Raw genomic sequence first — 26,129 nt, forward strand, 5'->3', positions numbered from 1 at the left:
GGGGGGCGGGGCGAAGCCGGCGGCGGCGCAGGGCAGCCCGGGCCCGGCCACGGCGAACTCGCGAGAGGATGTGCCGAGCACCGGACGGCCCCCGCGCCGCCTGAGCCGCCTGTCGATCAGCTGGCCCCGCCCCGCGCCGGCGCGCCCCCGGGCAAGCCCCGCCCCCACCCTTGGCCGGGCGGGAAGCGAACGCGCGCTCCCTCCCGTTACCCTCCGCCTGCGGGAAGGGCGGGGGAGGCGGAGGCGCGCGCTCGTGAGCTGCGTGCTCGTGTACGTCGCCGGGGTTCGGCTGCGTCCGTCCCGCCGCCCGCCCGTTGCCGCCGCCGCCGTCGCCGCGCTCTCGCTTCGCCGGCCGCCGCCTAAGGGGGCTGGGGCCGGGCCAAGCCGCCGTTGCCGGGATGCCGCGGGTGTACATCGGCCGCCTGAGCTACCAGGCCCGGGAGCGCGATGTGGAGCGCTTCTTTAAGGGCTACGGGAAGATCCTGGAGGTGGATCTGAAGAACGGGTGAGGAGGGCGGAAGAGGCCGGCCGGGTGGGGACAGCGCCCCGGCGGTGGCGGGGAGGCCGCGGGGACGGGAGAGGGTCGCCTGCCCCGCACGGAGCTGCACCGGCCTGCTCCGGCTCCGCCATAGTCGCGGCGCCTCGGGGGCGCGGGTAGGCCCGGTCCCCACTGCGCCTGCGCGGGTGGGGGTGGTGGAGGGATAATGGGAGCGGTGGGGAGGATCCGAGTGGGACGGGGAGAAGGAAAACCCGAGTGGGATCGGTGTTCCGGGCGGGAGGGCGCAGCCCCGGGGCGCCGGGGAGGCCTGGGTTTTCCTTCTCAGGCCCCGGCAGAGGGGCCTGGTTCGTCTCCGGCTGGAGACCGACCTTTCCCGCCCTGAGGGCAGCTGGAAATAAACAGGATTTCCTGCTCCCTTTTCCCCTCTTCCCTAGTCTAATGGATCAGACGGTCACCACGCATCTTTCCCGGGGACAGGAGCTCTGGAGGGAGGCCCTTTTTTTGACTTGCCATGTGCCACCCTTTTTTTGGGCGGGAGACTCCGGTTTGAGTAGTCTAGTGACAGTTTCGAAAGTATCGTCTTGCCTTCACCGTTCCCGTTGCAAGGGTAAATTAAAGTCTTAACTCGTTATCTTTAAGACTCCGTGCAGAGTTTCCACGCTGTGGTTTCCGATCTCAGAACTTGCCAAAAAATTGCTTTGTCGTTGTAGAATGTGTTAGAGAATCGTGGCCACTCTGGCTAATATCTGCGTCGACTGGTTAACGAGACGGAGACTCACAACTCGAAATTGCTAATTTACTGCCTCCCCGGGAATGGGCTGTTACTTGTATTCCTGAGCTGCTTTGGCGACGCAGGGCCAGCAAGGGCTACATGTTTCAGGGAAAACGAAAGAGATGAGGAGTCAGGCCTGGAGAAGATACTCAACGGGGAAAACTCTGAAAACCAGGCGATGTTAGGTAGGCCTTCAAAGACATGGGTGTGAAAATTAAAAGGAGTAGGAGGGACATTTAGGATACTAAACCTGGGATGTTAGAGGAGCTCTTGGCTTATTTAAGAAACAAGACCAACTTTGCAACAGGTCTGATACGGCTGCAGTTTACTCCCAGTGTAATACTAGCAACTAACACTTGAGAAGTTATGAAAGATATTTAAGTAGTTGCACATTTGAGAAAAATTGGTGGCTACCATATATTCAGATTGTTGGTTGGGTTAAAAAGTCATTTCAAATTGACCATTCGGAAGAATCACCTTCTTACTAAGGAAAGTGTCCTCAATAAAGTGTTATGAATACTGATTTCTTCTAGAGTAAAAGGCTTGGAAAATTACTCATTTTGTGCAATAGAGCTTTCGGTTCTTAAGGAATTTACTAGATAAAACGCGGGGGGTTGTTATTGTGATGTATACCATATATCTGAGAGATCAAGTTAAAACTCCCAATTTTCTTCAGAGCCCGACTAAGTTGTCAGAATAACTAAATTTTGTGGGGAAAGCATGGATTTTGAAGCCAGACAAGCCTGGGTCAAATCCTAACTTTTTACCACTTATTATCTGTGGGCAAGTAACTTCTTTAAGTTTCCTCATCCACAAGGAAAAGGAAGATTGGAGATAATGGCTCACAGCTATAAATGAGGGCTATAATCAGAGGGATTTGAGCGTAATCATTAGGAGACATCTTATGCTTGATAACATGAAGCGTATTTGATGAAGTCTGTTTTCCACAGTTACTCAAGTGATAGCAGAAGATGAAGAATTGGGGAGGAGGCAGAAAACTCTGCTCTTGAGTAAATTAAGTGTTTACGGTCATAACATGTACACTTTGAGTTAAGAAATGCTTGCTCTCTCTTTAAACTCAAACAAGTAAAACTTGGAATGGTTTGTTTGAAAAGATTTGTTTGAAATGAGCTTTGAAAAATGGATTGACTGAGGCTTGAAATGCAGAAAGAGAAGTGTTTGGGAATAGTGTATGTCATAACTGAGGAGGAGGAGGGGTCCAATAAGGGACAGTTCTGAGAAATAATAAACAATCGAGCTTGGACTGAATCTCATGAAGGATCTAGAAATTTAACAACATAAACCAGAAACAAGAAGTAGAAGATTTTACATTAAACACTCAAAATCATAGATGGGAATTCAAAGGCTCTGGGGGGAGTAATTGAGCAACCTGACAAACGATGAGATAAGAGGACAAATGCTTGCAGGACCCTAAATACCTGGGTCTCCTGTAGGGAGCTATTCATACTTTACATTTCTGCTGCTAAACCATGATATGCGTGGCATCTGTGATTGAAAGTCAAGGTTGAAATGAGGAATGGGAAGTCATTTCAGGGATTTGAAGGCAGGGATGACAGTCACCAAATGGGCACACCTCCTGGCAGCATTCAGAAATCATTGCAGAGGAAAATGACTTCTGAGCAAAGGACCAATGTATAGATGTATTTCAAGCAGGAATTGACTGAGGTAGATGCCACCAGTGTGAAGGAGTCTGAAAGGAAGGAGTTGGCACAAAAGGAAAAGATGGCATAGTTTAGCAACATGTAAGCTTATAGACCTGGAAACTAAAAGGCACAGTAGATCTCCCTGAAAAGCATTTTTGAACATATCTAGACTGTGATTATTAGTAATTGAAACTCAAAAGCAGATTTTGGACAGACAGAGCTTTGAAGAATTGTTGAAGCGTTCAGATTTGTTCAAGTGAGGTATATCAGTAGACAGATAAGCTGAAGGATTGGGAGTAAAGTTCAGGATTATTAAAATAGTCATGAGGTGCTTAGTGGTGTAATAGAAAGTTTACCAAATGAGGAAGCAGATGAGCTCTCCAAAGGAGATTTAGGGTCCAGGAGAGGATTTTATGGACCCTCTTGGTGTTTGGAGAAGACCTACGTATGTAGTAGTTCATTGCCTGCCATTTTATTGTACCCAGCGGCCCTAATCCGGATGGCCTTTGTCTTAGAGAACTCCTAGAAAGATGGTTCAGTTTGGGACCATAAACAGGATGTAGATCTCCCAAGACCATATAGACCACTCCAGATCCCCTCAGGGCCTGTTACATTCGTACCTGCCACGCTACCTCCAGCAAGAGCCCTCCAGCAAGAGCCGCTGCCGGACTAGGAGGCCCAGGGTATCAGCAGTACCTGTTGACAGCCTCGTACCTCTATGGTAACTTTGCTGCCTTTGATTGTTTGTGACTTCTCTGGGCTTTCTTTTATGTTAATAAGTCACTTTCTTCATGTAAAATGTAGACGATTTTTCATGCAGTAGTTTCTCTTACCACAAAAGCTTGTGCTTTCAGTCATGAATCTTTATATCTTAACTTTTCCGTATTTTAGTTAATAAAATTTATCAGTTATATCCTAGGATTATTTTACTTGGCTAGTAGCTGGACAGGTGAACCCCCAAATCATTGAGGGTTTTTTGGTTGGTTTTGTTTTTAGTTGGTTAAAGACATGAATTAAAACTCTGCAGGGAAACATGGCTATAAGTTTCAGAACCTGTGTTTCATATTATGGTGAAATTGTGACCAGCCAGAATTTTCAAGGGAGGTCTAGTCTGTTTAATTGGATTTTCATGATATCTAAGTATTACCAGGAAGTTTTTGTTTTCACCGTTGTTAAAAATTCCTTCGAGTAGAAGATACCTTAGTTAATTTTTTAAATATGTTACTCTCCTTGAGTCAAGTGGTTGTTTGATTTGTCCCCGATCTCTGTAGGGTATTGTCAGGCCTTAGATACTGAGATGAATCTCTGCCAACCCCAGAACATACACAGGAATTTTCTCTTTTGACTGAATCCTTCATGGGAGCTTATTTTTTTTCTTGTCTTTTCTTTTAAAAGAGCCAGGAAGGAAATATAATTAGTTTTTTGTTCCAAGTTATTGGTTTCTGGTTAATTGACTGTTAGTTTATTTATTTTTTGTGTGTGAAGAAGATTCACCCTGAGGTGACATCCATTGCCAATTTTCCTCTACTTTGTGCTATGTGGGGTATGTGGGATACCTCCACAGCATGGCTGACGAGTGGAGTAGGTCCACACCTGGGATCCAAACCTGAGAACCCGGGCCCCTAAAGGGGAGCGTGCAGCACTTTAACCACTTGGCCACAGAGCCTGCCCCCTGTTAGTTTATTCTTAATCGTGTGAGAAATTCCCTTCCTCCACCACCAGACAGCAGCTAAATGCTTTATCATTTTTCTGGAATGCTACAACTAATGGACGACAGCAATGACTCTCCCTTGGAGGACCCCAGCACATTTTTGTTCATGGCCCTCAAAAATAATGTCACATTTGAACCAACCACATATACCAAGGCTTTGAATCTATGTTGGGAAAAGTAAGGCATTTGGTTCTGGGTTAATTTTATTATTTTCTAAGAAGAGATTAAAACATAGTTTTGTTTAAAGGAGCATTTGAACAATCTGTTCAGTGCATAGTTACAGACCCATTAATTCATATAACACTTCAAAATAGCGTGTATTTATTTCTGATATAAAAATTTTCTGTATTTTAAGTTTTTTAAACATAGACGAAAGGAAATCATGCAGAGATGACACTGTCTGCATTTTGAGACTTCCTTTTTGTACACACACACGCACAAGCGCATGCACTTCTTATGCCTGCCCTGCTTAGGATCATACTGTACATTCTGTTTTGTAGCTTTGCTATTCCTGCCTGACAGCCTGGTCCTTTTCTTTGTCATGAAGTGTTCTACTGCTACCTGATTCTTGATGGCTGCGTAGTATTCCCGCGTGTAAATGCTGTTTAAGGCACATAATTAAAACTGTTGTAAGACATGTAGGTCATCTTCAGTTTTTTGTTATTTTATGCATTTATAACACCGTAACAAATATCCTTTCTGTAAATCTTTGTGGATATTTCTAATTATTACCTTAGGGCAGATTCCTGAAATTGGACTTTTGGAGTCAAAGTACTTACATGTTTTTAAGGCTTTTGCTACCTATTGGTTTCCATAACTCTAGACAAATAGTATTTATTTATATTTTCACCTGCCATGTTTGAGTGCCTATTTTTCTGAACTCTCAGCTACCCTTTATTACATTTTTTTAATATTATATTTTTTAATTAGAATGTTTAAAATTGTTTATGAGGGAAGTTATCTTGCAGTCTTTAAGGCTCATGCATGTAGCCTACTAAGCGTAAGAGAGTCAAGAACTTTTTCAAAAAATAACTTTTTGACTGGTTAGGAAATAAATACAGGTTCATTGTAGATAATTTAGAAAACACTAAAAACCTAAAGTAGAAAAGAAGTGTCAAGAATCCTTTTAACATAGGCAAGGTCTATGCAATTTTATGTACCACTTTTTCTACTTAATTTTTCTCATGTATTTTTTCTCTCATGTTAAAATCTTTCTCATACACTTCATTTTAATGGCTGTATAAAATCCACTGTATGGCTATATTGTGATTTATGTAACCATTCCTCCCAGGTTGTCTCTAAATTCTCGCTGTTAAAAATAACCTTGTGTTGGTTTCATGTGCATAAAACTTTCGTTTTTATCATTCTTAGGACACGTTCTATGAAGTAAAATTCATGTGTCACAGCAGGAATGAACTTTTTCAGGGCTCTCAATGCATGTAGCCAAATAGCTTTCAGGAAAGCTGCACCCGTCACCCTTGTACCAGCAGTGAATGAGCCTGCTGGTCATGGCAGCCTCCCCAGCGTTGAGTGTCTCTGTTGTTTAAAAGCTTTGCTCATTTACCAGGTGAAAATGGTTTCATGGGTTTTAACCAGGAACTTTTTCTTAAACAAGTAAGAAATTGTGAGAAATAGGACTATGGGTTAAGTAGTTTTTCTATCCTTGTTTTATTAGTAGTATAACTATTACAAATGTGACCAAGGTGTTTTTCTACTGAAGTCTCTTTAAAGTCAACCTACCTCAAAAAATTTTAAGTATGTTACTTTTTTTTCCTAAGACATAGGTAATTTTTAAAATTTCTGCCGTTTGGAAAAATCAGTGAGTGCCAAGAGACAATAAAATACTGCGATTTTGAGCAGATGTTACTGGCATAAATTCCCCTGGCTTGAGACTTCCATTCCTTGGTCCTGATTTCCCAGTCAATTTGTGATTGAATAAACAATACCTGTAATTATTTGGTCAAGTCATTTTAAACCCGTGTTCCTCAGTTTAATGTCTTGCCCCTCCCTTCCTCATTGAGTTACTGTTTGAATAAAAGTGCCATGCGAAGTATTTGTTTCTTCTTAAAAGATATTCACAGGATGGAGGCTAGACAAAATATGGTTTGGGTTCCCAGTATTTTCGGCTGCTTCCAGGTAATCTAACTAGAAAATTGTACTTTGAGCTCCTCAGAAGAAAGGTGCTCCATGCATCTGAGAGAATACTTTTGGGGGTGGTATTTAGAGATTTGTAAAGACTGAAATTTTAAAACTTTGGAAAATATTGACAGTGTGCATTTGGATGATTTGTTTTTCAACTGAGTATATCAAAGTGTTGTCTCTAGTTTGTACTGATGGGGAAACTGAGGCATGGGGCGAATAAGTGACTGGCCCAAGGTTACAAAATGAGTTATTGCCAATTCCAGAAACTGAAGATCTTTGTTATTCACATGCCAGATACAGCATGAGCAGTGTCAGTCAAAGCTTCTGTCATGCTGTTTCCTTCCAGATGGTTCAGTCTTACCCTTTTGGGACTTGCCTCCGAGGGTGAGAAGGTAGTTCAAGTCCCACGGCCTGTTCAGTCTTGAGTGTTTCTGCAGAGGCTTCCAACAAGCTGACGAGTTACTGCCAAAAGTGAGACAGGTGGTACGTTGGCCCTGAACGGAGACTGCTAGCGATTCTCCTCCTCGGGCTACTCTTTGAAGAGCTGTTAAGGTGGTGTCAGCTTTGTCACGGCTGACCAGGGTAGGATTTGTGCAAGTAAGTGATCTCTGTCCTGATATGATTGCTGGGGCTGTCTGCTCTCGGAGTACCCCCAAGGTGAGGGATCAGATTGTGCTCTGAATTTACATGCCCATACTTTGAGGAAATGCCCTACATGACCTTTCAGATGTATTGAGGTGAAAATCTAGAGGTCTCTGAGCTGCAGATGATACCTAAAGAAGCACTTAAAGGATACTGGCTATCCCTCCACCACAGCCCATGTCTTTAGGCCTGGATGCCTGAAAGGAGGGGATGGCGGGTGCTTTGTAAACAGACCTCCAAGACCTAGAGAAAGGGGTGAGACTGAAGGAGGGAGGTTTGCATTTAGCCTTCAGGAATAAAAGAAGCAAGTAGGAGGCTCAGGCCCAGGAGTCAGGAACCACAGACCGGAAGCGCTGACTTTGAGAAAAGTTACTGCATGTGGATGAAATGAAGCTGTTGATTCATTAATGTTAAAAGAATTTGAATAATTTGTTAAAATATGAAGTGGCCAATTTCAAGGGAAGGGCATCCCAAGAAATAGCATAAAGAGTAGCATCTTTAACCAAAATAAAAATAAAAAAGAAACTGACTGCAGCCCACAGACTGTGGGGGGGGGGGGGTTATAAGGGACTTGAGAACAGCCAAGATGGCCCCAGAGGCATAACCACTAAAAGGCTTTAACACCTGCCACCCCACTGGTAGTATCATTTTAGAGGTAAGTACGAACCAGTTTTGTTTGTAGCTTTGGTGTGGAATCAGGTAGTGCTGTCTGCTGAGTGTAAACTTTTATTTCATTAAGTACGGGTAGCAGATTACGGTAATTCTATCTTATGTCCCAAGAGTTTTATTCTAAATTGGTAATATGACTTTCATCTCCTGAGTTTTTTTAATTGTTTTTAATTTGTGACTGAGTCTTCATGAACTTTACTGTGTCATCAGGGAATGGTTGACCTTCTTTTCTTGGGAGACCTTTTAATTTCATTTACCCTTAAGATTGATAAGTGTCAGAAAATTGAAATGGACACAGGTGTGATTGTGTTTGTGACCTTTAAGGAAAGAAACCTTTGGCTTTCAAATGTCAAAGTAATACATTTAGTTATGACAGGGAGGTTGTGATAGTTTGATCCACAAACTCTTTGCAAGTATATCACTTTCTGAGGGTGGTCCCATTTTGTAGGGTAGAAATAAGATGGCAGCCTAGTAAAAGTGAAATAGCTTAGCAACCTTAGTTCCTTTTTGAAACAGTTTTGGATAGTTGAAACAAATGGACATCTAGATAGGCCCATAGAACAATTACAAAGTAAAACTAAATTTGAGTTTAATACAGACTCTTCTCTATCTCCTGCTATTCTGGAGGAATTTTGTTTTATCACTTAGTTTTTAGGATAATGATTTTTTCTGTTCTATTTTCCTCACCCCAATATGTGAATGTTCCTTTAGAGATGGACTGGTATTTTCTTAATGATTTATCTTTTTCTCTTTTCCTAGACTGATGTTAAAATGTTGATAGTTAATTTATAGGGTTGGTTCCACTAATAGTTTAGAGAGTAAATGTTCACAACTTATTAATATTAGTACACATTAGATGCAGAAATGATCTTTCTTACCATTTAATATTTCTCATAAGATGTTAATATTCACGTGGGCATTTGTGTTAATGCACATAATTTGATGACACTGATTTTCTGTGCTCCTGGAGCTTATGTTTCTCAAACAGTGTTTGCTCTTACGGACCATTTCTTTCCACTGGTGTTTACGAGGCAATAGAACATGGTGGGGGAATGTGGATTTTAGGTTAGGGTTTGAAGAATCCCAAGTGTTGGGTAACCTTGGCAAGTTACTTAACTGCTCTAAATCTTAGTTTCTTCTATGAGCTAACAGTAAACCTCAGAGTTGTGAGAGTTATTGCAAAGGAATTTGAAGAAGGAAAGAATCCTGGTGGGCTAGAGTAGTCATGTTAATAGTAGTTTGGAATTAAATCAGATCTTAAATGCTTATCATCTGCAAAGTACTTTTCTGGTTGCTGCTCTCATCCTTGTATAGTTGAAAGTCTGTAAACCTTATAGTATTCTTTGATTTCTGGTCATTTTTTTCCCCCACCATCCATGCTTTTATGATCTAGTCACCATTCCTTACAAAACTAATTGAATGCATTCTTAATACATAATATTGTCAATATCCATTCATATCTACCATCTCTAGGCTCAGCTCTCCATCATCTCTATGGTAGTGTAATTTTTGCTGAGCCTTAAAAACCAAAAAAAGATTCCAGGGGTTGATATGGGACCTCCAGGATGGGGATTGCACAGAATAATCTTATTTTTCCTCTATTCTTCTAGTCTGTTATGTTCTGAACCCACACATGTTTTCGGAAGGACCAGATGGCTGACACTGGCTAATGGGAACCAAAAGACAAGAGTGAATGTAACCTGGTTGTCACATATCCCGAGCTTAGAGGTGCTTCACCCTGCCCCAAGATCAGTTTGTATTTTCTCTGGAGTCTTTACCCCACTAGATCAAAAAACTTTAGTACAACCTGGTTTTTCTGAAGTTAGATTATCAAGTCAGGCAGCAGCATTTGTTGAATGAAAAGAGTTGTCCTTGGGACTATAGGAGAGAAGCAGCATCTGCCTTTACAGAGGCGGTGCGACCTTGTAGTTAAGAGCTTGTGTTTTGGAGTCACGTGGATGTGTGGGATCAAATTCAGCTATACCCACTTAAGAGCTCCTTGACAGTGAGCAAGTTGCTTAGCCTCTCCAAGCCTCAGTCTTCTCATTTATAAAATGGAAATAATAATGATAATAGTACACTCTTCACATATGTTATGAGGAATAATGAAGTGTTATGGATAATTATTTGCTATGTGCCAGGCACTATGCTAATATTAGCCTTTGTTATTACTATTAAAGAGCTGATAATCAAATGAGAGAATAAACACAAAGAAAAAAGAACGTGGCTTGAAAGGCCACAAAAACATCATGAAACCATGTAATTGAGTAGAAGTGCTCAAGCTAAAAAAAATGCTAAAATGATTGGCGTCAGGCAGGTTTCTGAGACTTCGTGAGAGAGAAATCCTCAAGAATATGGAAGAAGATTGACGTGATTCACCTGGTGCATTCAAGTCATTCCAGCTTTAGAGAGTGAGACAAACAAAGAGATTTAGGAGTCATTCTAGACCTCTGAGCAAGAGAATGATAGAGCAGCGGACTTTCCCTGCTACATGTAAAGAGACAGGGGGAGTAAATACAAATAGCCATATCCTAGAATTAAGTAAATTGATCAAGCAGGAGGAGCCAGCCCTGAGCCCAGCAGAATGAGAAAACTGTAGAACTAGACTGGGCAGCTAGAGTGGAATGGTCAAAGGTGGTTGGGAGTGAATTAGATGGTCAGGGATCCAGAAGAGAGAAGTCATGAGGTAGGTTTTCTTCTTTGAAGGTGGGGAAAGATCAAGTGCAGACTGAGCTGTGGCCAACGTTTGCAGACCAGGAATCCATACTAGCTCTAATCAGAGAGCTCTTGGTGTGCGGGAACTGCCAGTGTGCCGACGTGAAAAGAGCCCCAGACTGGGTACTGGTGAGCCCTGGAGTCGCACCCCAGCTCTGCCACTCAGTGAGCACGGGTAAGTCATCCACCTTCTCCGGGTGGCCTTGATGGCCCTCCCTCCTCTGAGGCTAAAGAAAGAGAGGCCAGAATGCCCAGAGCCACTCCTTCCTGTCTCAGGATAGGAAAGGGTCTCAGGAACCTACTTCACATGGTAGGAGTTCCTAGTTGTGGGTTATAAACAACCCACTGTTACTGGGAAAGTCAAATTACAACCATAATCAGTGACCCAGAGCAGTGACTGTGGCGCTGGTTAATTCTACGTGGAGGGCCAGACCACTGCCTCCCCTGGGATGTCGCAGACCTTTGGAATTGGGAGAAGTTACAGTTCTCGCTCACAAGCTTTTCTGAGTTGGCCTCACCTGAGCACTTAGAGAGTGGGTTGCGGAAGTGTCTTCCTGCAGTTTTCCAAGCACTTTATGCAGACAGCAAGAATTACTGTTTTATTACTATCCTGTCCTAACTTTTTTCACCTCATAACACCAAGTTGGCTGAAGCATAGGACAAACACTGAGTGCTTTGAAAGAAAGCTGTTTGATTCCTGTTCACTGAATGCCATTTCTTTCAGGGTAGATTTAAGGGTTCTGCCCTTAAAGTACAGTGCTATTAACCCTAATTTGAGGGTTCAAGCCACCCCATGGGTTAACTTCAACAGATGAAAATTTTTCCTTGGCTACAGCAACATCCCTAATCCTGACCATCCATGGAGAGGTTCGGTTCTTACAAGGAAAATGAGTGAATGTGGGAATGGCTCACCACATTGGGAAAACAAAACTCACATCCTGCTGATGGTTGGCTGAGGACTGTCATGTCCACATTCAAAGAAAAGCATGTGGCACAGTTTTAGGACAAAGGTGAGCAGAGATCCACTGTGGAAAGGGGCAAATTTTTCTTATAGAGAGAACATCCAAGGCCTGCCCCTCGGTAAGCAGTGTTGGTGGGTGACCGCAGGCACACGCATGGAGGCTTGCTTTCCCTTGCTCCTGTATCCACTCCCCATCTGTTAGCTGGTATTGGACACCCCCTGAGCCACGCCCTGCCCAGTTAGCCACTGATCAGTATACCTCCAGAGCAGGTCGCGCTCATCGTTTTTCAGAGAGGACTTTTCTCCCGTCTCCCTGTTCAGTGAAGATGTTTGGAATGACCCTAAGCCTTTCCAAGAGGGGTAAGATAAACTCCACATCCTCTTCAGTAGAATGTCCAGAGTGGTATTTGGGACCATTGGGGTGGGTTATTAGGATGAGGGAAAGCCTATTTAGCAACAGCACAAGCTCAGATGATAATTCTTGGGGAAAAGTGTGATTAACATTTCTAAAATTGAAGTCTTGGAGTACTTTAGTTTTAAAAACATGTCATCCCCGTTCTAGCATTTCAGAGTTCTGACTGATGGTCCGAGCAGTACGTGAGATGTGGAATGAGGAACCCCCAAGTGTTGGCCCTGGCGGAAGAATGGACTAAAGTTCAGAACAGCCCACATAATTCAGTGTAGCTTTTGTTTGTGGTGTCCAGTTACCTGTCTATACTTGGCAAAAGTCCACGGTACCCACCTTTTTAGGGAGAAAATGGTGGAAACTCCTCTCCTATCATTTTTTGACTAAATTGGTCAGGATAAATTGTGACCCAGAGGAAGAGAATTTAGGAAAGGGCGATAGCAGAGAAACATTGAAGAAAGTAGTTTTTCTTTTAATTGGAAAGTATTGTACGTCTAATAGTTTGGCCGTGCTTTTTATTCTTTCACATAGGCATAGGCATAGGGGAGAAGGGTTGAAAGACGTGACGTCTGGGAGTCAAGCAAGAGGGGGTATATAGGAGGGGTTTTTGTTTTTGTTGTTATCAGTCCTTGCCATAGAGGGATTTCTTAGTTTGTCTTAGATTCATTCTCCTGAATTTCTTTATCTTCTTCATTTTCATACTAGAATTACTGAAAGATGGGTGTTTTTAATAGAGTACAGGAGGAAGGGTGTCTGCAGCTAGAGTTAAGAAATTTATGTGTTGGGTTGTGTTCGTGAGGCTTTATTCACAGGTCACACAAGAGATATATACACATGCCAACACATAGCGTGTATACATGCTTGTGTGTATTTCATATCCCTCATTAATTTGACAAAAGATTCAAAAGGAGAGTATTTTGTGGGAAAAGAGATTAGTTTCATATTATTTGCTACAAAGAGATGTTAAGATCAACTTAGAAAGATTCTCTGATGTTAGTTACTAGGAAGAGCTTTACTTTCTTGAAGGCACTAAAATTTAATTCAGAGACAGTTAAAATGTTTAAATAAAACTAAAATTGGGACCCATACAGTAGTATTTTAGATGTTAAAAATTAAAACTACCCGTGTCTGTCACTGTTGTATATCTCTGGTGCTATCGTATTGGTTTAACTTGTCCCATCATTAGGCTAGAAGAAGACTAATTTTAACATTTCTCTATACTACTGATGTTAGGAGAAGCCTTCGAGATAGGTAGTGTAGCTTCCTCATTTCACAGATAAACTGACACCCAGAGAAATGAAGTGATTTCAATGTGCTTTTCAGAGTTGGTTTATAACAGAACCAGGACTGCAACCCAGACCGACTGATGCTGCTCGGATCTTAATAGTTACAAGTTTGAGTTACAAGCCAGGAGTTCTACCACTGGCTTTGAGTAACAGCTCTGCTGTTTTATTATGCAAGTTTTTAACACTGCGCCTCAGTTTCCTCATCTGTAAAACGGGGATAATAGTACCTCACTCTTGGGTATTGTGAATATTAAAGAAAATAACATTGTCTAGTATATAGAGATTACTTAATAAATGTTAAGTAACACTTTACTGTTATTGTCTGGTCTTCCTGCCTTATTTGGGGAACCCATTCACTCTACTTATTGAATGAAAGTCATTCTTTCAGTAAAACAGATCTAAATAAATAGTAATCTGGCAGAAGCGGCCACACTGATCTGGTCTGTACTTTGCTCTCAGAACAGAAGTCCCTATCAGGTGTGGTTTGTGGTGCAGAGGATATTTGATTTACTCTTCCAAACCCACCCAACATGCCAGTGGCAGAGAGAAGTGACAATCTGGTGCCTGATTTAATCCTTGCACTGGACTTTGACGTTAAAATGTTCCAAGTAGATTTTGTGGCTTTTCATGGAGTAGTAGGCAGGATTTTTCTGTGAAATAAATTTGATCTCAACTCAACTATTTTAGTAAGTAACTTGGATATCACAAAAATGTGGCTACTAAGTGACCTGCTTGTTGGGACTTTTTAGATGTAAATATTAGGGAAGGACTGTAGGGGCCATTTCCCTCTAATAACACAAATTGGTCCCTACAACTCATGGAGGAATTTTATTGGCAAGATATACCTTGCTTCAGCCTCAGCTGCAAAGAAAGGCCGGTCTGTCTGAGCATTAATTTTTGTTTTTAAATAATTGTGCCTTCCACTTAACAGATTGGCATTACTCTCCCTCAAAGGTCAGAATGAGTTCTGCATGCAAGCCTTGGAATGGAATGAGCATGCACAGGATGATATTTGAGTCTGGGAGAATGCATTACCACAATAGGTCTGACATAAGCATCACTTGTTATTAACAGAAGTTTGGCTTTCTATTGCAGATGACTTGCAGAGCTTAGGGTCTTGCATTCTCTGACCCTCGAGTAGTTGTAAACCCTAATTATTTTGAAGAAAGCTGTTTGGATGTCCCTGTGAATTATTTGTTTAATCTTCAGGAGTCTATCTTGTCTTTCTGAAATCCCATCAGATGAGTTAGGGCCATTGAATGGTGCCGAGCCAGTGCGTAACTCTTAGAGGCAAGCGGAGGCCGTTTCATCATGCCCATGTTGAATGTTTTCTCTCATCCCTCTCTGCTTGGCATTAGGCTCTCATATGGTGCCAAGGGCAGTGATGCTATGGCAAAGCAGACCTATGACCAGTCTAGACAATTAAACTAAGGCAGTTACTTTTCAGGGTGGGGGAGTATTTTATGATCTATTTAGAAAGTAGTTAGATTTAATTTTTTTATTTGCTTTTTACTTTTTTTCCTCTGAAAATGATAGTATAGCTTTCCTGATGACCCACTCTACTTAGGAGAGGAAAAAGCAGCTGCCATAAATTATCTCTTATAGATTTATAGTGACTGTAAAGCACTTTTTAACATAGTAAGTCAGTGATTTGGAGAGGCTTTGCTTGCTTTGTCTAACATGACATCATGTTCAAAATCATTCTTAGTAAGCTACTTAGCAGTTCCAGCCTATGGAAGCATGAAACCATGTTTTAAAGACTTCATAGTCCATAAATTGAGCCAGGTGGCTTCTGAATTGTGCTCCTGCAAAACATTTCCCATTAAACAACTGGGTGTGTCTGTGTTAGATTTTTTTAATGGAGTTGAGGTTCAGTGACTCTTAAAGTTTGAATGCCACTTATAGACATCTCAGCATAAAAAATCCTCCAAAGTTGTTAGCTGTACATTGTCACCTTGAGAGACTTTTGTTTGAAAGGAACTTAGTTTAGTAAAGAAAAAATTCTGAAATTCTGAGTTCTCTCACTTAATGTGTTGCTGAGCGCAGCATTACATGTTAAAGGATGGAATCGTTTTGGTCAGACTGGATGAACTTCTGGCAAGTCTCATCATCTGTTTTTAGTTCCAGTGTGGTTAGACACAGAGGAACGCTAGTCAGTGTTGCCTGCGTACACAGCTTTGTTAGGGTTTGAAGACATTGCTTGTAACTTTCCTTTGTGATTAAGTATGATCATTAAGATGGTTTTGGTTTTTAAATACAGGCAGTGGTCACAAAGCTAGACTTTTCACAGCTGTGTTAGACCAAACTAAAAGTTTATTGATAACATAGTTTACAGGGTGTTTGTTTAACCTTGCTTATAAATATCTTACAAATTTTGCACTTTAGTTTTATAAGTTGTACGGTTTAACAGGCATTAATAGGAATTTTGGGGGATTTGTTTTCTTTCGGATATGGGTTAAACCACCAAACCTCCTTGCTGGGGAATTCCTAGCAGTATGTGCAGAAGTTTGTACAGTTGTTGATAGATTTTAGGGAATTCTACCCTACCTAAAACCTCATGGAAATGAATTTGTAATATCTTGAGGAAGTAAATAGCTCCAAATTAATTTCACTGATAATTTCTAGAACAGTTAATTGACTTGTGACTAATTTGTTTAGGTAGAGAAACAGGAACTTTAAAAATTTTTTTTTCTTTCACAGAGGAGATTTAAGGTACTGTGATTTTTTTTTTTTAACCTGGTATTTTATTCCAAACATTATTTAACAGTTAAGACACAGTACCTGAATGTAGGTTTATTGTTTTCTAAGATATCACTTTTGGGCTGAAATTTAAAAAGATGAGTTTTTATGTGATTCGAAAGAGCAAATGTTCAATCTTGTAGGATTATATATTTTGATACCTTATACCAAGCATCCCTGTGGAGGTCTTTCCAGTTGCCACCAACTACTTAGGGAACGAAAGAAATGATCTCTATATTTAGCAAGCCTCCTACTAGAGAGACAGGAGTCGCCCTATCCTCTTGCATTACCTCTCGGCACAAAGGAAAGTGGTTTCAGCTAAAGGGAAGAGAAAGTTGACCCTTAGTTTGCACAACCCACCTAACCTTTGCTAAGCATGAACCTCATTGCTTTCTCTTTAATGTTAGTACAGCTGGATGTCAAAGTGGTGCCAACCAGGATTTGGTTTGCTCTCTCCTAGATACGGGTTTGTGGAGTTTGATGATCTGCGTGATGCAGATGATGCTGTTTATGAACTGAATGGCAAAGACCTTTGTGGTGAGCGAGTAATTGTTGAGCATGCCCGAGGCCCACGTCGAGATGGCAGTTACGGTTCTGGACGCAGTAAGCATTTAAAGGGCATTTGTATCAATGACATGCCTTTGTTATTAAATGTTAATTTTTAAAGTAACTAATTAATTGTTACATTGAAATGTATTGATATTTAAGCCGTTTGTTTTATAAATTATGTATCTTTTTAAATGTAAAATTGCAAATATCTTTGTTTAATTTTAATTAAATTAATGACATAATTTTCTTGTTTTAATACTTTATAATTATGTTTAATGATGTGTATTTGTGTTGTTTTTTTTTCTCTGTAATGCAATTGTTTAACATAGATTTAACAAAGACCTCAATGTTTTAATTAAAAGAATCCTTTGAGGCTAAGATGACTGCCTGTTCCATTTGCTGACCTTGGGTTACCTTTCCATGCGTGGCTCTTTGAACCATTGTGGCCCTTGGCTGACCAAAAACAGGAAGCCATGTGACGACCGCAACCTTTCCCCATTAGACCTGGGTGGTGAGGATCCCAAGGGTTAGACACAGATGAGATTAAACTGAAATAGGTGCCTGAAAATCTTTTTTTCACATAAAATATTCACAAAAACTTTAATCACTGTGAGTAACACCAGTAACTGATTTAATAATTCGGTTACTTATTTCTAAATTGTTAATAGTTTTTAATTTATGCATGTTAATTTTAAATGTAAATATTAATATATATACTTACAACTTGTAAATTAAATTTTCATGTTTAGTTGATGGCTTTTTTAAAAAAAAATCTAGAAGTAAGGGTGGGGATAGAGTTAAAATATATGTGGTATTTGGGGGGGCGGTAAATGGTATATTTAAGGGAAATGTATGCTGTATCATTTTTTCCTTTTCCTCCATTGAAATAAGCTTATCCATTTGAACTTTCCAAAGGTGGATATGGTTATAGAAGAAGTGGCCGAGATAAATATGGCCCTCCTACCCGCACAGAATACAGACTTATTGTGGAGAATTTGTCAAGTCGGTGCAGCTGGCAAGACCTAAAGGTTTGGGCCCCATTAACCTTCTGGGATAAAGTTGGGCAGGAGTCGAGGTTGGGAAAGAAGTAATTTTATGCAGGCCCAGGCATACACGGAATGTAGTGGTATTATATGTTTGAAAGCTTTCCCAAAGTATTCAGAAATTCTCCAGTTAAAGGTTCCATAGCAGTACAGAAGGCATCACAGTCTCACTCCTGTCCATTATGGGACCATCGCTCTGAGGACAACCTATGTTATGCGACATTTTCCTCTGTAGAGAATGCTGTGGAGAGATGCCAGTGTACTTTCACCAATAAAAGGAAAGGTTGCAACCACTGTTGTTTCCTGCCACATTGGTTGTAATATGCAAGTTTTTGTTGGCTTCCAGTGTAGATACTCATTGGTGAAAATGGACTATAGGGAAGAAAAGCTAATTGTGTAGTGTCTTAACCTGGCTGGTCTTTAGGAGGACAAATGTAAAGGAAAATTCAGACTTTTCCCAGCTCACTTCTCTTTTTAGTCTGTGATTACTCAAGTCATCTCTAGCAAAATGAGTGAGTGTGTTTAGGGTCAGCAAAAAGCAGTTAGGAATCCTTTACATTCATATAGTTTTAACTTATCAAAGCATTTTTATATCTTTTTTCTTTTTTAAAATTTACTCCAAGCAGTCTTCAGATAACAAGGTGAGATTCAGAAAAAGTTACCTCACACAGTTCTTAAGCAGAAGAGCTGGGACTAGGGATAAGCTGGCATTTTTTCTAGTGCATTGTGTTGGTTGTCAGCACATAGCAGCCCCTTACTGAGTGTCTGCCAGCAAGATTACACTCAGTGAAGGAAGGACTCCTGTATTCTGAGTTCTTTCCACCCAAATGTTGAGTAGAAACTGGAAAGACTTTGAAATTTTTGGTTAAAATGGAGCCTAGCCAGTATCCTCAGTTGGTTTTATACTTCTGTACCTTTGGTCGTTTCAGTCTTAGGAGAGCAGATTTCCCAGTAAGTCAAGGCAGCCTTAAGGGCAGGGCCCTGGAGTCCACCTGCCTGGATTGAGTCCCTGCTCAGTGATTTTACTCTGACAAGTTACTTTCCTCTTGTGCTTCATAATCCTCAACTATAAAATGGGACTGATGATCATTTCTACTCAAGGTTATTGTGAGAACTGAATACATTTTTATTAAAAAGAAAAGCCTAGAATGGGGGCCGGCCAGGTGGCACAATGGTTAGGTTCACTTGCTCCGCTTTGGTGGCCCGGGGTTCACCAGTTCAGATCTCGGGCACAGACCTACGCACTGCTTATCAAGCCATGCTGTGGCAGGCGTCCCACATGTAAAGTAGAGGAAGATAGGCACAGATGTTAGCTCAGGGCCAATCTTCCTCAAAGAAAAAAGAAAGCCTAGAATGGTTTCTGGCACAATGAATGCTAGCTGTTAATGAAAAAAATGCAAAATAAAGCAAATTTAGGGATATTGTTAGTTTTTAACGTGTAAATTCATGACACCCAATGATGATGGCATTGAGATGAAATTTTTATAGTAGTATACCTCTGGTGGCATTGAGAATTGGTAGTTTCACCCATGGTGTGGGGTAGTATTAATAATTCAGGTTCTGAAGTCTGACTGCTTATGTTCAGACCCCAGCACGTTCACTTACTCCCTGAGTGACCTTGAGCAGTTTACTTAACATCTCTGTATTTCACTTCTCTCTTCTGTAAAGTGGAGATAATGATTGTGTCTACCTTTTGTGGTTATAATTAGGACTAAATTAGTTAAATCACACCTGTCATGTAACAGACACTCAATATGTTAGCTGCTGCTGTTATTGATTTGGAAGTATGGCAGTATAAACAAAAGTGGTAACAACCAGAGTTATCATGTCTCAGCTTGCCCAGGACGGTCCCAGTCTTGGCATAACTTAATATATCCTTATTCACTCCCAAATATATCCCACTTTGGAGGATAAATTATGTGGGCTCCCTGCCTTTTACCCAGAATCCCCATTCCTGCAAATAATTCAACTGAAGTAAAGAAATTTTTGTATGAAAATATTCATTGCTGGATTGTGAATAATAGCAGAAGACCATATATAATCTGAAAGTCCCAACAATTGGGAAATCCTCAGAAAAAGTATTGGGCACACTAATTATGAAGATTATTATTTGTTAACACATGTAAACATTTTTTGATGCAATGAGCAAAGATATAGTATCAAATGGCGTATGTTCGATGTTTCTAACTTTGTAAAACGTGGGAAGGAAAGCAATAACAACAATGAACTGCTACTGAATATTCATTTAATCATTCCACAAATATGTACTGAGTGTATATCATATATTAAAGAAGTATGGAGAAATTGGCCATAAGTCTCTCTTTTAAATTTATCCAAATTGCATTTTCTTTTCAAACACTGGTCATATCTCCTCTTCTTTCTATATCCCTTCAGTATTTATCCAGTGTGTCAGTGGTGTTCTCTCGTTGGATTGTGTTAAGTCCTCAAAGAGAGTGAGGAAAGAGGCTTATTGTAGTGATGGGACACACTTCGTCGTGCAGCCAAAGCTGGACACTGCTATTCTGTTGCCTTTTTGTCTTTCATTTGTTCTGCAGAGATAATGTGAAAACAATTTTAGATAAAATTGGGCTACTAATTTCATAATCTGTCTTTGGATTTGTTTATATTTTACCTTTGGTATTTGTCAGTATATGTTTTCAAACACGGATTTATAATGAAATCTAGAAGACCTGACTTAAATGTAGTGACGTGAGTTTCTAAAGCTTCTGTAAGTAAAGAATTTGCCACTATAAAATTGAGGAAATGATAGTTAACTAAAAATTTTTATATTCACACATCACTTTAAAAGAACAGTTAAATATTCATTTGTTGTCTCTACCACCTGCTTAATGCCTGAGGCTTTAAAGAAGTGGTTGGTGTGGAGATGGAAATATTTAACAGTAGACTTCATTGTGGTGAAAGCCATCATTCTTCCTAAAGGAAAGGAAGAACTTTCATTATGATGATGGTGTCAGATATTTTAGAGGAATGTGTCTTAACTTATTTGGGGATTTTTTTTTCTTTAGGATTATATGCGTCAGGCGGGAGAAGTGACGTATGCAGATGCTCACAAGGGTCGCAAAAATGAAGGGGTGATTGAATTTGTGTCTTATTCTGATATGAAAAGAGCTTTGGAAAAGTTAGATGGAACTGAAGTCAATGGCAGAAAAATCAGATTAGTTGAAGACAAGCCCGGTTCTAGACGACGCCGGTCCTACTCCAGGAGCCGGAGTCACTCGAGGTACTGTTGATGTCTTTGTGTGTTGGCACTCACAGTAAATTCATTAATGAATACACAGACAGTCCGTTTTCCTTCTCCTGTTGGATTCTCAGTACCATGGTTCCATCTGGTTCAACAACTTGGAACTTTGAACTGAGCATTTATTTGTAAAACTCTTGAACTCTTATGTCATAAGTACAAATAGAAGTAAAGGCCTTTCTCTGAGGCAGGTCTCAGTGACCTGCTTTTGCGTTTATTCCTGGGTCCCCCAGATCACACCGTTACTGGGGGCAAACATGGCCACTGGTCCAGCTACTCAAGAGTGGAGGTTTTGTCTTATTCGGCAGCTATTCTGCGAACTGGCCAGGCACTAGTGAACAAGACAAATATGGCCCATGCCCTCATGAAACTCAGTCTAGTGGAGAAAACAGGCGCTGAGCAAATAATTACCGTTGTGTTAAGTGTGTGAAAGGAAAGGTACACAGCACAAGTAGGCTGGAGAGCTGGCAAAGGCTTCCCGAGGGACATGTCATGGAAGCTGCGCCCTCAAGGATAAGTTGGAGACAGTGGGCAGAGAATGGATAAGTGCCTTTCTAGCAGAGAGAACAGCTTTTTTTGAAGGCCTCCAGGGAGGAAAGAGGGAGGCAGGAGGAGAGTGGCTTGAGATGAGGCAGAGAAGGGCTGGATCCTGCTGAGCCAAAGCCAGGGAAGGGCTTTAAGCAGTGGGAAGTCATTAGAGACTTGGAAGCATTTTAGATTTTACTGTTTTTTAACTTTTTATTCTGGAAAATTTCAAGTATATAAGCATTAGAGAAAATAGTTTAATGAACTCTGAACCCCCTCATGCCTGTCACCCCTCCAGCTTCAGTCCTTTTCATTTCGCCAGTCTTGTTTCATCACCCTTCCTGCTGCGTTGTTTTAAGGCAAGTCTGGACACCCTGTCGCTCTACCTGTAAATACTTCAGTGTATGTCTCTAACTTTTTAAGTGACGTTATGGTGCTGTTAGCAAAATTGTTGTCACAGTTCCCCAGTGGCCTCAGATGTGTACTTTTGCAGTTGGTTTGTTCATATTAGGATCCCAACTAGGTCTACACATTATGATTGGATGATTGTCTCTTAATTTTCCTTTTAATCACTGATACATCCTTCTTCACTCTTTTTATTTTCCACACATTTAGTTGTTGAAGACACAGTGATCTGTTTTGAAGATGTTTCTGTAATTGGTTTGCTGACTGCATCCCTGTGATGATGTTTAGCACACCCCTTTATCCTGTCCCCCATATTTCCTGTAAACTCATAGTCGGATGCTGAGGCATTTAGAGTAAGGGAAGTCTTTTCACAGGTCCTCTTCCTAAGTGGTACTTTGTACTTCCTGCTGCATCGCTTATGTGGTGTCTGCATGTCCCACTTTGAGTGATGATAACATGCATCAGAGTGTTCAGGAGTTGTCAGCCTGAGTCGTCCCTTATAAAGTTCTGCATCAACATTCCACCTAATACTTTTGGCATTTGTTGGTCATCATTACCTGGAGCCATTCATTAGTGGTTGCAAAATGGTGACTTTCTAATTTTCTCATTCTTTCTGTATTTAAAGGCTGTAATTCTATAAAAGATCATTTCCTTCATCCATTCTTTGCTACCTTAAAATGTAATTTTTATAGGAAATGCAAAATAAAAATTTGATACTTTTATGACCAACTTTCAGAATATTAAGTGTGCCCTAGCAATCCCCAAAGGTGGTGATGACTCTTGGATGTTACATATGTAATGTTTGATCAATTGCAGTCATAAATTTTTTATGCTCAAATAATTGTTCTTTGGTCATTGGAAGCCCATCAGGTTGGCTCCTCTGTCTTCAAAATCTTTTGTCTTTGTTTGTTTTCTGTTTGAATGGGCTTTACTAGATATCTCGCCAGACTTTTTATTATTATCATTTTTAAACAAAAGTAGAAGGAATAGTCCACCTGTATACCTCCTTCTAATTCAACACTTGTTAGCATTTTGCTGCCTTCTGCATCTTTTTCTATGTATGTATGTATGCATGTATATTTATACACATACCCTCTACATTTATTTTGTTGTAGCACTTAAAATGACACTTCACCCCTCAATACTTCAGCATATGTCTCCAGAAATGAGGATGAACACACTTCCATTTTCTAAACTAAGAACATTAACAGTGATTCCATGAAGTCATCTAATGTCCGGGCCATTTTCAGATTTCCCCAATTGTTCCATGGATGTCTTTATAGCTGCATTTTTCCCCCACAGGAGCCAGTGCAGTCATGCATTGCAAGGCATTGTTAGGTCTCTTCAGTCTGAAGCAGCCCCTCCTACCCTCTTCCCTCCATGACATTTACTTTTCCTAGTTTTATTGTGTTTGGTTTTTCTTTAATATGCTCCTACATTCTGAATTTGTCTCCTCTCAGTATCATTGAACTTGTACTTCTGCTGAACTTCGTGTAAACCGGAAGTTAGATCTAGAGAGGTATGAATGAGATACAGATTAAACATTTTTGGCAAGAGTCCTTTCATAGATGATCATGCCCAGAAATCTTTGAAAGTTTCCCTCCCTCTGTCATGATGAGATGTTCTAGTCCCATCTTGTGCATTTCTTGCCCTACACCTGGAATTAGTCGTTTCCCCCAGGACCCCTGTTTGGTTTTGGTAGGAAATGATACAGAGAGTCCACAGTGTTGGCTTATTAAAGACTTTTTTAAGCTTGAAGTGTATCTTTTTAGAATGGCTGTCTGTTCACAGTGAGGTGAATAGATGAGTAAAGGGCAAAAGTGTGTGCAGGAAGGCTGGTCAGGGGGCTCTTGTGGGACCTGGAGAGAGACCCTGGTGGCTTTCTCAGGAGGGCGGCAGCAGAAACAAGCAGACGGGGAGATAAGAGGCAGAATCTGAGTGTTTAAGAGGATGAGGGAGAGAGGAGTCAAGGATGGCTGTGTTTTCTCATATGAGGAATGGGGTAAATAACAGTGGCATCGGTTGAACTAAGGAAGGAACCCAGCGAAAAGAGCTGGTCTAGGGGAAAGTGGGTCAGGACTGGAGATGCTCAGAGTCTTAGGCAAGCCATCCAGGTGGAATGTTTGCAGGTGACTGGATCTGGGCCTAGAGCACAGAGGAGAGTTCTCTTCCAACTTTGTACGTGGACGCAGCCAGCGCCCTACATATTTTTTGAATGAAAAAAAGTCTTAGTTGATTCTATTCAGCTAGCCTTTTGTCGGCAGATACTAAAGAAATATATTGTCCCCCTAGGTCTCGCTCTCGAAGCAGACATTCTCGCAAGAGCAGAAGCCGAAGCGGCAGCAGCAAAAGCAGTCATTCTAAGAGTAGATCCCGGTCCAGGTAGGTCTTCCGGGTGTAACTGAGGAGGTCGGCAGGTAACACCGTCCCATTCCCACTTTGGTTTTAATCATGTTACCAGTCTTCCCTCACCCCCGTCTTTCTGGCTCTGGACTGGAATTGTGGGGGTTCAGAAAGCAATCATTGTGCAGTGCAAGCCCTGCATTCGATTGTGGGGCAAAAGCTCCACATCCTTTGGTCATCTCATGATTAGCATGAAGTCTGAGGTCTCATGTGATGTAACGTCCCGGTCTCTCTTCAGGTCAGGCTCCCATTCCCGGAGCAAGAGCCGCAGCCGCAGCCAGAGCCGGAGCCGGAGCAAGAAGGAGAAAAGCAGGAGCCCCAGCAAGGATGACAAGAGCCGCAGCCGCAGCCGCAGCGCGGACAAGCGCCGCAGCAAGAGCAAAGACCAAGCCGAAGAGAAGGTCCAGAACAGCGACAACACTGGGAAATCCAAGAGCCGGAGTCCCAGCAGGCATAAAAGCAAGAGTAAAAGTAGAAGCAGGAGTCAGGAGAGGAGAGTGGAGGAGGAGAAGCGGGGGAGTGTGAGCAGGAGTCGGAGCAAGGAGAAGAGCCGGAGTCAGGAGAAAAGCCTGCACAAGAGCCGGAGCAGAAGCAGGAGCAAAGGCGGCAGCAGGAGCAGAAGCAGGAGTCGCAGCAAAAGCAAGGATAAGAGGAAGGGAAGGAAGAGAAGCAGGGAGGAGAGCCGCAGCCGGAGCCGCAGCCACAGCAAGAGTGAGAGGAGCAGAAAACGGGGCGGCAAGCGAGACAGCAAGTCCGGCAGCAGCAAAAAGAAGAAGAAGGAAGACACCGACCGCTCCCAGTCCAGATCGCGATCCCGCTCGGCGTCCAAGGAGCGAGAACATGCCAAGTCCGAGTCCGGCCAGAGGGAAGGCCGAGGGGAGAGCGAGGATGCTGGCGCCAATCCGGAGACCCGGTCCAGGTCGAGGTCCAATTCCAAATCAAAACCAAACCTTCCATCGGAATCACGCTCCAGATCAAAGTCTGCTTCCAAAACCCGATCTCGGTCCAAGTCTCGATCCAGGTCTGCGTCCAGATCACCCTCCCGGTCTAGATCCAGGTCCCACTCGAGGTCCTAAGTGGCTGCGCGCACAGCTGGAACTCCCGAGCAGTCTTTTGTACGTGTTTGGTAGCCGTAGCACAATGATCGAAGTAGAACATATGGCACTGCTGTACATTTTTAACTCCCCTAATGGTGTGTCTACAGTTGTTAAATCTAAGTGCTTCCTCTCCGTAAAGCCTCCTGGCACCAGGCCTTCCTGCTCGACTGAAAACAATCTTCTCTTTGAAACCCCCTTACTCATGGCCCACAGTAGAATATCCAAAATGCCTTGGCTTTCAGGCCTGGCCTTTCCTACAGGGAGCTCAGTACCTGGACGGCTTTAAGGCTGCAATGATGACATAGGTAGGTATGGTGAGTTCAACCATTTTTGCCCTTGAATTGATGCCCTTTGATGTATGCCATTTAGTGAAAGTGCTAAGTCTTAAGTTTCCTACCACTTTGGTTTCATATTTTTGGACTTAACAAAGTTGTGAATAGCACAGTCGAGGAAAATTGATACCTGCAGTAACCCATAGGAAATAAACTGTAGAGTTCCATATTCTGGTATTGTGATTATATTGTTTTATATTAAAAAAGAAAAGAAAAGAATTTTTTTTAATTTTATTTTTCCCCGTCTTGCAAAGTATAGTGACCCCTGTTTCCATTAAATTTGAATAAAGACTATTTTTGCTTGACAAAA

At 41.7% G+C, this 26,129-nt stretch overlaps 1 protein-coding gene across 1 annotated transcript; it reads left to right on the plus strand.

Moving 5' to 3' along the window:
- SRSF4 (serine and arginine rich splicing factor 4) lies at positions 1–26,129 on the plus strand. The gene is made up of 6 exons (XM_014853682.3): positions 1–505; positions 16,667–16,809; positions 17,671–17,783; positions 20,825–21,039; positions 24,280–24,369; positions 24,629–26,129. The coding sequence occupies exons 1-6, from the start codon at positions 399–401 to the stop codon at positions 25,464–25,466; spliced, it is 1,506 nt and encodes a 501-aa protein (XP_014709168.1). The 5' UTR covers positions 1–398; the 3' UTR covers positions 25,467–26,129.

The sequence above is a fragment of the Equus asinus genome, chromosome 5, assembly GCF_041296235.1.
Source record: "Equus asinus isolate D_3611 breed Donkey chromosome 5, EquAss-T2T_v2, whole genome shotgun sequence".
In the NCBI taxonomy this organism is placed as follows: domain Eukaryota; kingdom Metazoa; phylum Chordata; class Mammalia; order Perissodactyla; family Equidae; genus Equus; species Equus asinus.